The sequence below is a fragment of the Orycteropus afer genome, unplaced genomic scaffold (assembly GCF_000298275.1).
Source record: "Orycteropus afer afer isolate SDZICR_OR568_19922 unplaced genomic scaffold, OryAfe1.0 scaffold00038, whole genome shotgun sequence".
In the NCBI taxonomy this organism is placed as follows: domain Eukaryota; kingdom Metazoa; phylum Chordata; class Mammalia; order Tubulidentata; family Orycteropodidae; genus Orycteropus; species Orycteropus afer.
Genome location: NW_006921625.1, coordinates 16,200,030 through 16,214,087, shown reverse-complemented (window position 1 = coordinate 16,214,087; position 14,058 = coordinate 16,200,030). Strand labels below are relative to the sequence as shown.

The 14,058-nt window shown below is 43.0% G+C and overlaps 1 protein-coding gene across 1 annotated transcript in view; it reads right to left on the bottom strand.

The window, feature by feature from the left end:
* Window positions 1-14,058, bottom strand: part of SHTN1 (shootin 1) — a 92,449-nt gene that overhangs the window by 773 nt on the left and 77,618 nt on the right. The window contains exon 14 of the mRNA XM_007936852.2: window positions 13,085-13,277. Coding sequence (XP_007935043.1) covers window positions 13,085-13,277 — 193 coding nt within the window. The remainder of the gene's footprint in view (window positions 1-13,084; window positions 13,278-14,058) is intronic.

The window sequence follows — 14,058 nt, the reverse complement described above, 5'->3', positions numbered from 1 at the left end:
ACGCGAGGGTGAGGGCAGATGGGAGAATCCAGAAAAGCAGCTAAAATGCTAAGTTACCACCCACTTTTTCTGAAAAGGAGAATCAAATGTTTGAGAGATTTTATATTTCGGTGCAGTTTCTTCTTCCTTCTCTTCAGATAAAGGAATCTTATTGCGCCTTCAGATGGATGAGGAGCAATTCTGTTGTGGACAGAGACGTCCCTGAAACCTTCTTTTTGTCACCTGTCAGGCAATTAGGCCTTGGGCACCTGTCTTCTGGGAAATCATGGTCAGAGCCCACCGAAGCTGCTGACCTGATCTGAAGGCGGAGGCAGCTGGAGTGGGCAAGGCAGTGGCTAGCGGTGCTTAGCTGGTCATCTTGGCCAATACCTGGATGCAGGCTCTTCGCCTCACAGAACTGGATGTTAAACCAGCACGCCACTGGTCCCACCTCTGCATGTCAGGACACATCCTGGGCAACTGCTGGCCAGTGTCTGCCCACTGCCCTACCAGCCCCTTACCTGGAGTTGATTTCTACTATTCTCTGAGCCCCCAGTCAGAACCCACAGTTATCGACACTCTCACCTCCGAAAATGCATCTCCCTTGCTGGACTCACCACAATTGTAATTAAATGCACGCGCAATGAGTTCTTTAATGTCTCTGTCTACAGAGAGTACAAGCCTCCGTAAGGCAGGAGCTGTTTTGTTCTGTTCACAGCTTTATCCCCACCACCCAGCTCAGATCTGGTGTTCATGGTGTAAACAAACGGATGACTATCAATAGACTGTGACAGGCTCAGAATGAACAGGGAGAGAGGAAAGCTTTGATGTGAGCAGATCTGAAGGGCTCTCTCAGACCAGGAAAGCAACAAGACAAATGATCACAACTACTCAGAGAAAGTGGACTGTGTGGGTAGCCAGGACACACACCTCACACCCCGTGATCACACTCACATCACTGTCTGACCCACGCTACAATATTTGTCCAAATGCCTGAAAACCACTCCATCTTGCTCTTGGGTTACACCAACGGTGTCCCTTGTCACCATCATCACTAACACAGTGCTGTCTGCCTTGGAGGTGGTAAAAGGGAAGCCATGCCCAGAAACCGGGAAGAAAGCTATGCTGCAGTACGAGAGACTCCTCGATTTTTCTCCTGGCTTTGGCAGTGCCCTGTCATTGGAAAGCACCGTGACATTCTTCATCCATCTTGGCCAAGGAGCCTCGAGACCTCTATTGCTATGTTTTGAGAATCCTTTTCTCTCACTGTAACACAACAGCCCAACCTGAAGTGCCTGCCTTGGGTGTAGTTTCCCCAGTGCAATCTGTGGTTTGACTTTCTCTGACCCAGGAGACATCTGGAAGACTATATGCATTAGGGCTTGGTTAGAGACTCAGAACACTGTAGGAGACGTAAGGGAGTCATGAGACCTTAAGCAATGGAAGGAGCTAGGTCGGCAGCCTAGGGAAGCCCTGCATCAGTTTCTTCTGCGTCTGACACCTGGCCTGAACTCAGCAGTTCCGGAAGCTGAGCAGGAAAATGGACATGAAGTGGGAGAGACCAAGGGCAAACTAGAGCTGCATCTGTCTCTTGCCACTTCCAGTCCTGATGATGAAGGCCATCTGTAGGACAGGCTGCAGTCTTCACCATGGAGCTGCACATGAACCTGGCCCAGGATCTGAATAAACTAGAGGAGGAGACCTGGAGGGGAAGCTGGTGGAATCATGGGCCCAGCTGCTTCCAATGGCCAACAAGGTGAGTCAGCACATCAGCTACAAGGTGCATGAGCTGTAACGTGCCTTCCCTACACCGACCGTCAGAGCACTGAAGAAAAAACAGTAAGGAACTATTACTTTACTTCCACCTTCTAAATCTCATGCACATTTCTCTTGTGGCCAATCCCAACTGGAAACATGGATAGAGAGCATCTGGGTGAGCTTCATCCTGGCTAAGTTGTTAAAATTCAAAGCCTCAACCAAGAAGCCAGCCCAGCTCACCATCTTGGGTCTGAGCCCACTCTCCTGTAAGCCAGCACGCATACAAAGGTGAACAACTTCCAGTAACTCACACTGACGTTCATCACGTCTGCAGGGCTACCACAGATGCTTTCACACCCAGATGTGTCTGCAGATGAACACATCCTAGAAAAAGCTTTCCTCATTAGCTAGTGGCTGAACACTTCCTTGAAGGATCCTCAGGGCTCCCCAAAGGCAGTGAATGGGTGACTAAACCAGTAACCGTCGAGCAACCCGAAAGTGCTGGGCTGAAATCACTTTGGGATTGTCTTAGTGCAAAGACCTGTTCTTCTGTCCTGAATGAAGTAAGCTTCTCAACTGCAGATTAATTTATCACCCATAAAGGAGCTCTGGTGGCACAGTGCATAAGATACCTGACTGCTAACCAGAAGGCTGGCAGTTCATTTCTCTGGCCTGGTTGCTCTCAGCATCGGCAACCCAACCCTACAAAACCCAACAGCTGCTCCAGGGGAGAAAGATGAGGCAATCTACTTCCATAAAGATTTACAGCCTTAGAAACTCAATGGGGGGTTGCTCTGAGTAGGAATTGACTCAATGGCACTGGGTTAAGTCACCCAATAAGCTACAGTCTGAAAAACTTGATTATCACTGAACTAGGCGCAGTGGGCGGGAGCTCTGAGTCCATGCATGAGAGTCAGGATATGTGGTTTCTTAGGGGTAGTGACCACTGACTTGGAATCCTAGTGGACTGAGGCTGAAAGGGATGGTGGCCATCATTGGCCCTGCCTGTTCTTTGACAGAGGAGGAAAATGACCTCGGAGAGGGAAGAGGCTGGCCTGAAACAGTCACCGTCGGCAGAGCCAGGACACGGACCGGCAGCTCCTGGCTGCCCATTCCTGCTTTTCCCACAGCATCATGCAGCTCACGAAAGGCAGTTTCTCCTAGAAGCATGACAATGATGCCACCAGCTAATTTTGGTGTGGGGAATGATTTCTTTCTTTGTGAATCCCTGTCTGAATCTATTTTGATCTGCTTCTTTCGGATCTGTAAATAAGCCTGTCCCCTCAAGCTACTCCTCTATTTCTTTGTTTCACTCTATGATCTGCACCTGGGGGAGAGCAGTGCTGGGGGGAGCTGTCAAGGGCTCTTTCTGGAATAAGGGGCCTTCCTCCTAGACCTCATTCTACTCCATCCTCATCACACAAGGACAGCCAGACAGCCCCACCAGCGATGGTGCCAACCGCCCAGGCTCTGGCTCTTGGCAGCCATGGTGGACGGTTCTGGAGGGTCAAATCTACAGCCTTGTCCCCAAGCAGAAATCCAAGAAGTGCAAATCCAATAGGAATTCCTATTATTCTGTTCACTTTTCCTGCTTTAATTCAACATCTAGAACAATGACCACAAATAAGGAACAAAAATTCAGCGCTCATGGAAAGTGGTGTTAGTTCTCCTGCATGCTCTAAGATCTTCAAGTAAAACAAATTTTATGGGTGACACAAAGTAAGACAAAAATCATGGGAAGGTCAGGCCACGAGTTTGTCCAAATTCTTCATTTGTGGAATTACAGATCCAGCACTAAAATTGTGGACTCTTGATTTCCTGTCCGACATTGTTTTCCTACCACAACCGACTGCCTGGCACCGGTGGTCGTTTATGACCCATTTAAATGGGTGATTTCTAACCATGTGCCCAGAGGCTATTTCAAGGCAAAAACAAAAGCTAGGAGACAATAAGCAACCTGTACCACACTCCACAGAGTGGCACGGTTGTCCCCATGCAACCTGGATTATAAAAAGCAGCCACTTTTCCCCAACTGCAGCCAAGCCAGAACGTGGGGCTCGGGCAGGTGGGGCCGCTTGCTGATAAAACGAAAGACCTGACTCCGAGCCGTACTGGTACCAGCAGAATCAGAACAATTGCAAATGGCAGTGCCGACGCTGAACCTTATAAAGGGACCCGGTGATTTCTCCGACTAGTGACAGGAGATGAAAACGCAGCATTCTAATTTTTAAAAAGCACATCATTGTTTGCATTCAATGAAATTCCTTTCAAAATCAACTTTCCATGTTCCAATTATATTCAACAACATTCTAGCTAACGTTTCGGCTGCAATTCAAATTAACTAATGCCCCAAAGCCCTAATAGACCTTGGTTCTGAGCTCAATTGAATACAATCAAAGCTCCTGAAATGAAGGGGGAAATGCTTATTTCATGCAAATTCTGCATATCACTCAAGCTTAATTTTACTGATAATATAAAGGTGGGACATTTTGAACATTACAGTGAATGAAACTTTTAAGCAGTGAGAGTTATTTTATAAAATGCTACCTCTGAAAAGCTGATTGCCAAACAGTATAAAAATGGTTTGAGGCATAAATGCCAAGTTCATTTCTATTTCACTTCTGAGGTAACTATCTTTCAAATCGCAACAGCTGGACTATTTAACACAATCTGGTGAATCAAAGTATAGTTCTTCTCTGGTCTCCCAGTGGGACGTCTGCATTAGTCCGTGGCAGCCATCCAGCAAATGACGCACAGCCGGACGGTCTGAACTCTGTTTCATTTACAATAAAAACGGATAAAGCCGCAATCATATTTACCACCTCCAAGGACAGAAAACGGAAAGATTTACATTTGTCTTTATAAAGTAGTGTTCTGGGAAATCTCCAAAAAGGAAGTTGGTTTTATATTTTCCACGGTGTAAAAAGAAGGTCTTACATTCCTTCCCCAGGCTCGTTACCTACTTTCTGCTGCACCGAACAGCAGGCCGGCAGCAGAGGGAGTCTCATTGTCTCTTTCCGAAAACCTATTTTGCTAGGAGCTTTTCATACACTTGGCCCCAAATGCCACAAAATAAAGTTTGGAACCTAAGGTAGAACTTGCCCCATTACCACCATCTCTAATACTTGAATGCAGGCACAGCAAAGCCCCTTCCTTCTGGCGAGCATACTTCCCAGAAGTTCCATTTTAGCTCAACACATCAAGCAGTCCGTCAGTTTGGGTCTGCTGCTATTTGAGGGAAAACTAGATATAATTTTTAAATGAAAAATACAACCGTTGGAACAACAGAATATCATCTATCGCTGAACGTGTGTAACAATGGCCACGCAAAGCTCCCTGTACCCACGCTTAGCAGTATTTTCCTGAGCACAGGCAACCTAGCACACGCTCACATCCCAGACAACGGCTGCTTGCCACGAGGCCTGAGGGCATCTTTTATTCCTCCGTGTCTGCTGGACCGCAGGCATTTACATATTCCAAAGCACACGGGCTCGGAGAGAGCAGGAAACTGGGCCGTTCTCTCCAGCAAGATCAACGCTGACGATGCACCCACTGCAAGTGATTGCAGCGCACTCTGAAGTGTGTATCTTTTCTTCGGCTGCTCCCGTAGCTTTGGGTAATTCTGCTCAACTTTCAGTCACTATGGAAAATCCATTCAGATTAGGGAAGTGTTTCTTGAAAGACCTATTTTAAGAGGCATAAAGTTGCCCACAAAATTCACCATCGATAACAGTGGCTCCACAGAGACAGCTGCCACGCTCAAAACGCTTCCATTCGCATTCTAAGTTTTCAGGACAATATTTCAAAATATATATTTTAAAGTGTTTCTTTAAATTTACTGTATTATATACTTTAAACTGTCTTATGAGATGGAATGTCACAGAGTTTGCTACTTTTCACACAGTTACATGGCAAAGCATAATTCAAATGAAACGTGCTTATCGGGTTTCAGAAGTTTGGTCTGTTACCCTTAGATCTGAAGTTGTGTTTACATTTTTGTCAGCTACCTCCACATGAATACATCACCAACCCCCCCCCACCCCCTATACAGAAATGAAAAAAAAAAAAAAAAAAAGCTCTCTGCAAAGACTATTAAAGGATGGTTAAAACAAAACAAGAAAGACCAAGCGCCAAAATCAATCTTGTTTTCTATGCAGAAATGACGTATTTTACACCAAGTCTCTTAAAATCCTAGGTGCTTGCGGTGGAAGCAAATGTTAGAAGGTGATTAATGCTCTGAGAGTGTTAAGAATTACTCAGCAGCGTTCACCAGTCACTTTTCCACTGAAGTAAAACATCCTCAACAATCACCCTGTGCGAGGGTGCTCAGAACCCCTGTAAGACAATACTGACCAGCTGATCCTCCCGGCCGGCCACAGGGAAACTCCTCGCAGGGGTGGGCCCTAAGTGAGGGGATCTCAGCTCCCAGAACATCCAGTTGTTCTGCTAATTTTGTTGTTAAAACTTAATTGTCCATGTCCAGGGCGCACAGAGAGAACCTTTGTGGCAGTGCTTTGCGAAGCAGAGCCGCTTCCTGCGGTGTCGGTACACAATTCCGGAGTGCTAAGATTACAGCTGAGAGAGCAGGGCAAATCCTTTAATTGTATAAAAGCATCAGCTTAAGCAGTAACTTCCAAGCAGTTCATTCTGCTAGCCAGTCGTCTCCTCTCAGAAACAAGTGTTTACTAAGTATAGGGACGGTGCACCCCCCCCACACACACACCATTGCACCACACACACACACACACACACACACACAAACACAGAAAGAAAGAAAGAGGAGGAGATGAGGAAATGGTGACAGTGGGAATTACATGATGAAAAACCACCCTTTCCACCACAGGGGCTTAAAGACCTTCCCTAGTCTCCATCTGAACAGAATGTTGACCCAAGCCTCTCTTAAGGGATGGTGACAGCCAACCAAATTAACTTCCAGCTGAGATCAACGCTTGAGAGAATAATCTTTTGCCAAGTTTCCCTGAAAGTAAGTTAAGAATGTCAATTTCTACTTGGTAACATATTTCAAAACCTCCCAAGTTCCAGCTCTAGTAAAACTAATCAGCAGTTTCCAATCTCATTTTTCTACATTAGTTTCACATCAGAAATAAACAAAACTGGAGAGACCAATTAGAGGTCAAACAATGATAAAAACCAGCCTTCCTTTTAATTCAAAAACTGAAAGGCAATTAGATTTTTTTTTTCTTTTATAGAAATGGCTGACTGATTCACACTAACCGACATCTAAAATTTATCTTTTATCAACTACTCTTTGGTATTCAGTTTATGGCTCAAACAAGATGAACTCTTACAAAAATAAATCTGTTTTGGGCCAAAAGTTACACGTATTTAGAGACATCATAGATCGAGAAATTAAATGCAAATTAAATTTAAAATGCTTTGACTGGAAATGGGCATTTTTCTATTGAAACTGAAGTCTTGTAATTGCTACATGGAATTTAAAAAAAAAGTAAAATTCTAGGACAGAATGTGACCTGTTTTGATCTCCAAACTGCCTGGTGGTTAAAAACTAATTTTTAAAGAGCTTGATAAAGCATACAGTTTGGGAGGTAGTGCGGGGTTGAAGAGAACATAAGAAATTAAGAGAAGTGTTTCCTGGAAGAGGCTGTGGGCAGCGTGGCTAAAAGGAATCTCTGAGAATGAAGATAAGGACACAGCTATGATGTTACTGAGAATCATGTCAATTGATTCCCAATGGAACCTGAGTTCCCTCGCAAATGGGTTCTCCCTTTTGAAGCAAGGTTTCCGAGAAGTTACTAGATGAAATAAAAGATCACCTCTGAGGCTGGCTGCTTTGTTTAATTCAAATTGTTGGCAGGATCCTCACTTTTCTGAAAGCAATTAATAGAAAAAATGAACATGAATGAATAAAGCTCACTGCAGACAAGTAGGCCATCTCTAGATGAGACTGTTTGGAGAGGAGAAGCAAGGTGGCAAGAACACAAGAGACTCTCGGGCACCTGCCGGAATGTGATGCAGAACTATGTGGAGATCGGGTCACCTCCTCCGCCTATAACGGAATGACCCACTTCTCCTGCCTCTTTATAACAGAGATGTTCTACCACATGAACATGTAAGCAAAGCCTCAGAGGAGCTAACCCATAGTTGACCAAGGACCAAGCACTGGCTACAGCATACATATAAAGTGGATAAAATAATAAAGTCTATTTTGGGCTCTAGAGTGCATGCTTTTAAAACTGGACTCACGGATAGTGATTTGCTTTTATATTCTATTATCATTTAGCACCGCATCTTTTGAAACCAGTGATTAGAGTCGGATAGCTGCAAGGTATTTCACTTTTGGGAGTAAAGTCTTCTTCACTGTGTTTGAAATGTCCATGAAAACAAAAACCCTATACATTAAACTATGCTGACGCCTGAAGGAGCTTAAGCCGCTGTTCTGATATGCCCATCTCCAAGGTTTATTGGGCAGTCTGCTTCCACAAACATGCCTTGTTATCCAACATTTGGCATGAGAAACGGTAAGACCATTTCTTTCCAACTATTCTTAAGAATGTTTACTCGTTCTGATTGTCCTTCTCAGAATCCTTGGTGTTTTACCAGGAACCATTTTCTTCTCTTGGCAAGAGATCCATTCACGGCTTAGGCTAGCCAGGGGGAGATGAGGGGAAAGGGGAGATGACACAACCTGTGGTGTATCGGTTCAGAGACAAGATGGATATCATAGGGCCGATGTAATTGCAAAAACCATTGCTTCCTAAAGAGCAAGTCTTAGGGTCATCTTTCTCTCTCCTGTTCTTTAAGCTCTTACTAACTTAACACAGTATTCTGTAGTTCAACAGGGCTTTGGATATAGAATAGCATGGGTTCACACAAAACCTGATTCCCCTACTGATCAGGAGTATGATTTAGGGTAGCTTGTTTACGTCACTGAACCTCAGTTTCCTCATCTATAAAATGGAGATAAATGTTCAATCTTTAGGGTTATGAGAAGTAAATAAAAAGTTAACATTCAAAAATACCTGGCCTAATAAATAAATGTCACTGGAATCCAAAAACAACAACAGAGCATCATGGAAACAAATTCCAAAATTATCAGTGTTCAAACTGGAAACTAGTTCCATTACTCAGAGGCTTCGTTTATAAATCAACATACTATTGTTGTCGTTAGGTACCGTCAAATATGCTGTAGCTTTGAACTGTGTCTGTGAACACTGTATGGCAGTGGTATTTTAGGTTTTGTGTGTTATTTGGTATGATCTGGTAGGTTTGGGTCTGGGAATGTTAAAAAATTCTTCCCATATAAATGAACAGTAACTGCTTCTTCACTTTATGCCAATGAAACGGTTCACAGGCACACTGTACTTTCAGATGGGGGACTACCACATGAAATTTAAAATAACACTAACGTACAGTGTTCACTATAAGATGAGGCAGCCTGCTTCCATAAACATTCCAGCCTTGGGAACCGTAAGGAGCAACTCTGCTCTGTCCTACAGGGTTGCAATGAGTTAGAACTGACTCTACGGCAGTGGCTTTTACAGTGTTCACAGACACAGTTCACAGCTATGGTGGCCTGATGCTGAGATGCTGAGTGTGGTTCCCAGGGAAGGAGCCTGACAATACCGCTCTCACTGCTGCTTGGGGTGTGCGGTGCCTCTGTAACGGCTCACGGCAAAACTGTCGACGCTAGTTTCGCTTTTCGCTGTTTGCTGAGAAAAGCGAAATCCCCTTCGGGTTTCTTTTGGTTAGCAAAGACAGGTACTTATGTAGGTTTTTCACAAAAGCAAGGTGATGAAACGAACTTTTGAAAAGTGGTGGATACCGGTGTTCTGTTGACATTGGGGTTACTGTGTTTTGGGTACCTCGCATTGGATTAAAATGAAAGACAACTTTTCCCACATCTAGGTATACCGGCTTTTCATATTTATTATCCAACTTATGTTTCTTTTTCTAAAACATTCATTTTCTAGTTACCCATTAATTATCACCCCAGAATGTATAAATACGGGATCAGTCAACCCAACAGCAAGGAAAGAAGAAAGTTTAGCTTGACATGAATTGAATGGTGCTCTTCCCTACACTGTAACTGGAAGGCACGTCAAGCGTCTCGTGTCACAATCAAAAAATTATCTGCAAAGGTGGCAAATTGATAGCTATTTCAAAAAAACAGAATCCAATTTCAGAAGCCAAAGCCACTGGGAAACATACATTGATTGTATAGTAGTGAGTATAATGGACCATATCATTTTTTGATCAAAATACATGCTGACACTAAGTCTCTCATAGGACAATAGGGTGGCTTTGAAGGCAGTTTTACTTCTCGTTGACTTCCTCTACCCGAAAATAAATAGACAAAGAGACTGCCTAATTTAGTTCCCCCGTGATAAGGTATCTCTAACTCAAATAAGTCAAAAAAGCATTTAAGGTAATGTTGTTGTTGTTGTTATATGCCGCCAAGTCGGACCCGACTCATAGCGGCCCCTCCTTGGGTTTCCGAGGCGGTATCACTACGCAAGTAGATTGCCCAACCTTTCTTCCGAGGAGTGGCTGGTGGGTTTGAATTGCCAGCCTTCTGGTTGGCAGTCAAATGCCTTAGGCACTACACCACCAGAGCTCCTATTTAAGGTAATAGTGATAGATATAGTTAGTATCTACACTCCTAAGAGAACCATATTTTTACACAAATAATGTGTACGTTATACAGTTCTCTGCAAACCTGCGTTATATGAGTGTGCAAGTTATTCACACGTGAGCGCGTTCCAAGTGAAAAACATGGTACTGCTCTGAAAGATGACAATCATTTTGAGTTGGACTTTTAAGTACTGATGTTTTTTAAAAAATTAATTATTTTACATTTCTGGGTCCATGTAAGTGTTACCATAAATCTCTGCTGAGAGACACGGTGAAGGCAGAAAATACGTACTTACCTCCGAACCTTATCCTAACTGTGAGCATCTTTACCAAGTAACCACATTTGTTAGGAATTAGTTAGAAAATAAGGGGTTCTAGAGCGGAAAAGGACTCCAGAGAGTGTCTAATCTAGATGCTTCAATTTTTGATGGAAACACACACACACACACACACACACACAAACAAAAAGAAAACAAAACAGAGAGGCTAAATGACTGCCCGAGGTCACCCGGCCTACTCAGCACATCAGCTATCCTGCACCTCCACTTTCAACCCTGACTTCTGTTCATTAATGGATAATTCTAACATAAGAGGAGAGTTCATGGAAATACTTTTCATAATCTAATTTACATGAAAACTCTCATTTTACAGATGAGGAAACAGAGTCCTAGATTAAATAGCTTGCCCACGGCCACTTTGTGGGAGAAATATGAGGCAGTCTGCTTCTAGAAAGATTTACAGCTTTGAAAACACTATGGGACCATTCTCCTCTGTCCTAGAGGGTTGCTAGGAGTCAGAATTGACTCCATGGCAGTGAGTGCTGCTTTTTTTTATAACTACATTAAAGTAAAACTTCCTTTAGTCATGCGAAGGCTAGGTTTAACCCTAATGAATGTAGTCTGCTTATCTGGCAAGTGAGTAACTACCAGGCACACACACAAAATTCTTGGCCTCATCTGGACAGTCTGCTTGTACTAAAGAAACAGATTTTTCAGAAAGGCACACTCTTATTTGTTGAATGACTGTCAATATGAAAAGACATGGCATTAGTTATTTCAGCGAAAGAATGTCAAGAACTGAGTAAGCACACATTAGAGGTTATAAAGTTTAAAACTTAACACAGCAGCATGCAGTATTTATATTAGTGCTTTAAGCAGACAAATTAAATTGAAATGTGTCTCTTAAGCAGTCATTGAACAAGGAATGAGAAATAAATTGAGCTTCACATAGGCCTTTATGGCATCTAACAACTGTGACTGTCAACACATGGATCCTTTTCACTGTCAATTCAACACACATTTCACAGACCTTGGGCCTGCAATTATTTCATTTCCTTTCTTGGAAATGTAATTTCCACATACTTTTGGAGAAGAAAGGGCAGACAAAAGGAGAAAGGAGTTGCAGTATTTTCTGATTAAGATTATCTGTGTAAAATGGTAAAGGGGAAAAAAAATCCATACACACATACTGAAGCATTTCTCAGAAACTAACTTGTCTCAGTCAAATTGCTTTTGTGTCTGGATATTGGTTCAAATGTAGCCAGCTTGCTGATGTCAAATGAGGCGTTAAACAAATTTAATAGGGAAGATGAAGAATGAATATAGATCATCTTTCTGTTACAACCGTTCAAATGGCTCTAGTCAAAAGAAATGAAACACATGACTGCAGGAGAAAATATGCTTTTAAACACAATGAAATCAGATAAAACTGTAAGTCAGCAAAGAAGGCCATTCATTCCAAAACAGGAAAAAAGAAAGTTAACAGTGCCAATGAGAGACATGTACGAGTGGGAGAAAACACCAGTTGGCAAAAATAGATCCAAACTGATTCCCACTTCGTTTGTCCAGGTTCCACCCTTGTAGCTAGGAAACCAAGAGCTACAAAAAAAAAAGGGGGAAGGGGTTGTTCTTTCTCTCCTGATAGAACAGGAAATCAGAGGTTTCATTAACCATGATTACAATATTCGGCTGATCTGACTTGTCTCACCTCTTCCCTTTCTTCAAGTGACAAACTGGCTGACATCCTGGCAAGAGAACTAAAGCAAAACTGTAGACTGACTTCAAAAAGACTCTGCCATTGTTAGAAAACAAACTGATCCTCTACCAGACTCGTGTGAAACACGGTGAAGAGCAGGAATAACTCTATGGCATTCCAAGTGCTACCCTGAAGGTTCAAGTCCATCGAGATGGTAACTCCCCACACAATAGTATGCTTTCTTTCTCAGTACTGCACTGAACGAAGGCAGATTTTTAACTGAGGACCAGAAAATGAGGTCGTAAACATTTACCCTTCCAAGTGGCTTCTGAGAGATCTAGTTTCATCGGGCTGCTCATGAACCAGTAAGAGGGACGATGTAAACATCGGATCCTGAAAGAACAGTTAACTACCTTCTGATGCAAAATAAGTATCACTCTGGTTACTTCTTTGTGTAGAAAAAAGATTATTAACAAACCAGTTTTTGGGGAAGGACTTCTCTTCACACTTGATATCCGCTCTGAATCTGAGTAAGACCGTAGGCTAGGGGGCCAGAATCTGACGTTGGGGCATCCACTGGATCTGAATGAGACTGTAGGCTGGGGGCTAGAATCAGAAGTTGGGGCATCCATTGAAGGAAAGAGAGCGTTACTGGCTAACCAAATCAATAGCTCTCCAAAGAAAAACAAACCAAAGCAACACACGTTAGTCATCACAGATTCTTCTACATACTACTTAATAAAGAGGTGGTGTTACTTACTGAAATGTAACCTTGGAACTTGTGCGTCCTTCCAACTTACGGGGCCCTTCACCTGGATCAGGTGCTGGGGGGAACAGGCTGTTGAATTCTGCCTCCAGAGTTTTCTCGTTCAAGGCTGTTTTTGTTACACTGGATACAGAACCCAACACTGGCATGGATTTGGACTCTGAGGTGGCTAATATCCCGGTTGGACCTTAAAACCAAACACATACCTCAAGTTTAATAATTCTGTGCGATGCTTATTAATATGGTATTGAAAAACAGATTAGCTGAAAAATCCCTCAGGAAGTGAAAAGGCCAAGTTCGTTAAAATTTCAAGAGCATGCTGAAAAATGTTCCTATTAGCCGTCTGCTCTGCTTTGGTGGCACTACTGCTGTTCAATGCACAGGGACCACGCTGAGGAATTGTGCACAGACCTTTAAGAAACCACAAAACTCCAGGCCGTGGTGCTCTCACACTGCTAGAGTTCTTAGTAAAACTGGAACTGTGAAAATGCTGCTGCTCCTAGCATGGGGCTTTCTGACAGCCTGCTTCAACCATGCAGCCTCTCAAGAGTTAATTCTTCCCAAAACTCAGCTCTTCATTTTAAACCGAAAACCAAAGGATGTCAAAAGGCTCTCTTAAAAGGCTCGTGAAGGCTTCTTGAGTATTAAACAGCTTTTATGAACATTTTCATTTTAATGTGAATGAGGAGTAAGTGGATTGGTTTCCTCTTAAACTGCAGATACGCAATTATAAAAATTAAGTGGCAAAGAGTTTGGCTGTTTACCTTCTGGAATCTTCTGCTCTTTGGGGCAGGATTAACAAACTACAATAGGGATTGTTACTGAAATTATTGGCATATCAATACAAGAATTCTGGGCATGGAAGCTAAGTACCATCATGATTTTTTTTCCCTGTCCTTATGTGAGAAGAGTCCATCCTGGACAGCTTTTCTCAAAGCAAGATCCTACTATGTCTTTCTTGAAACTTT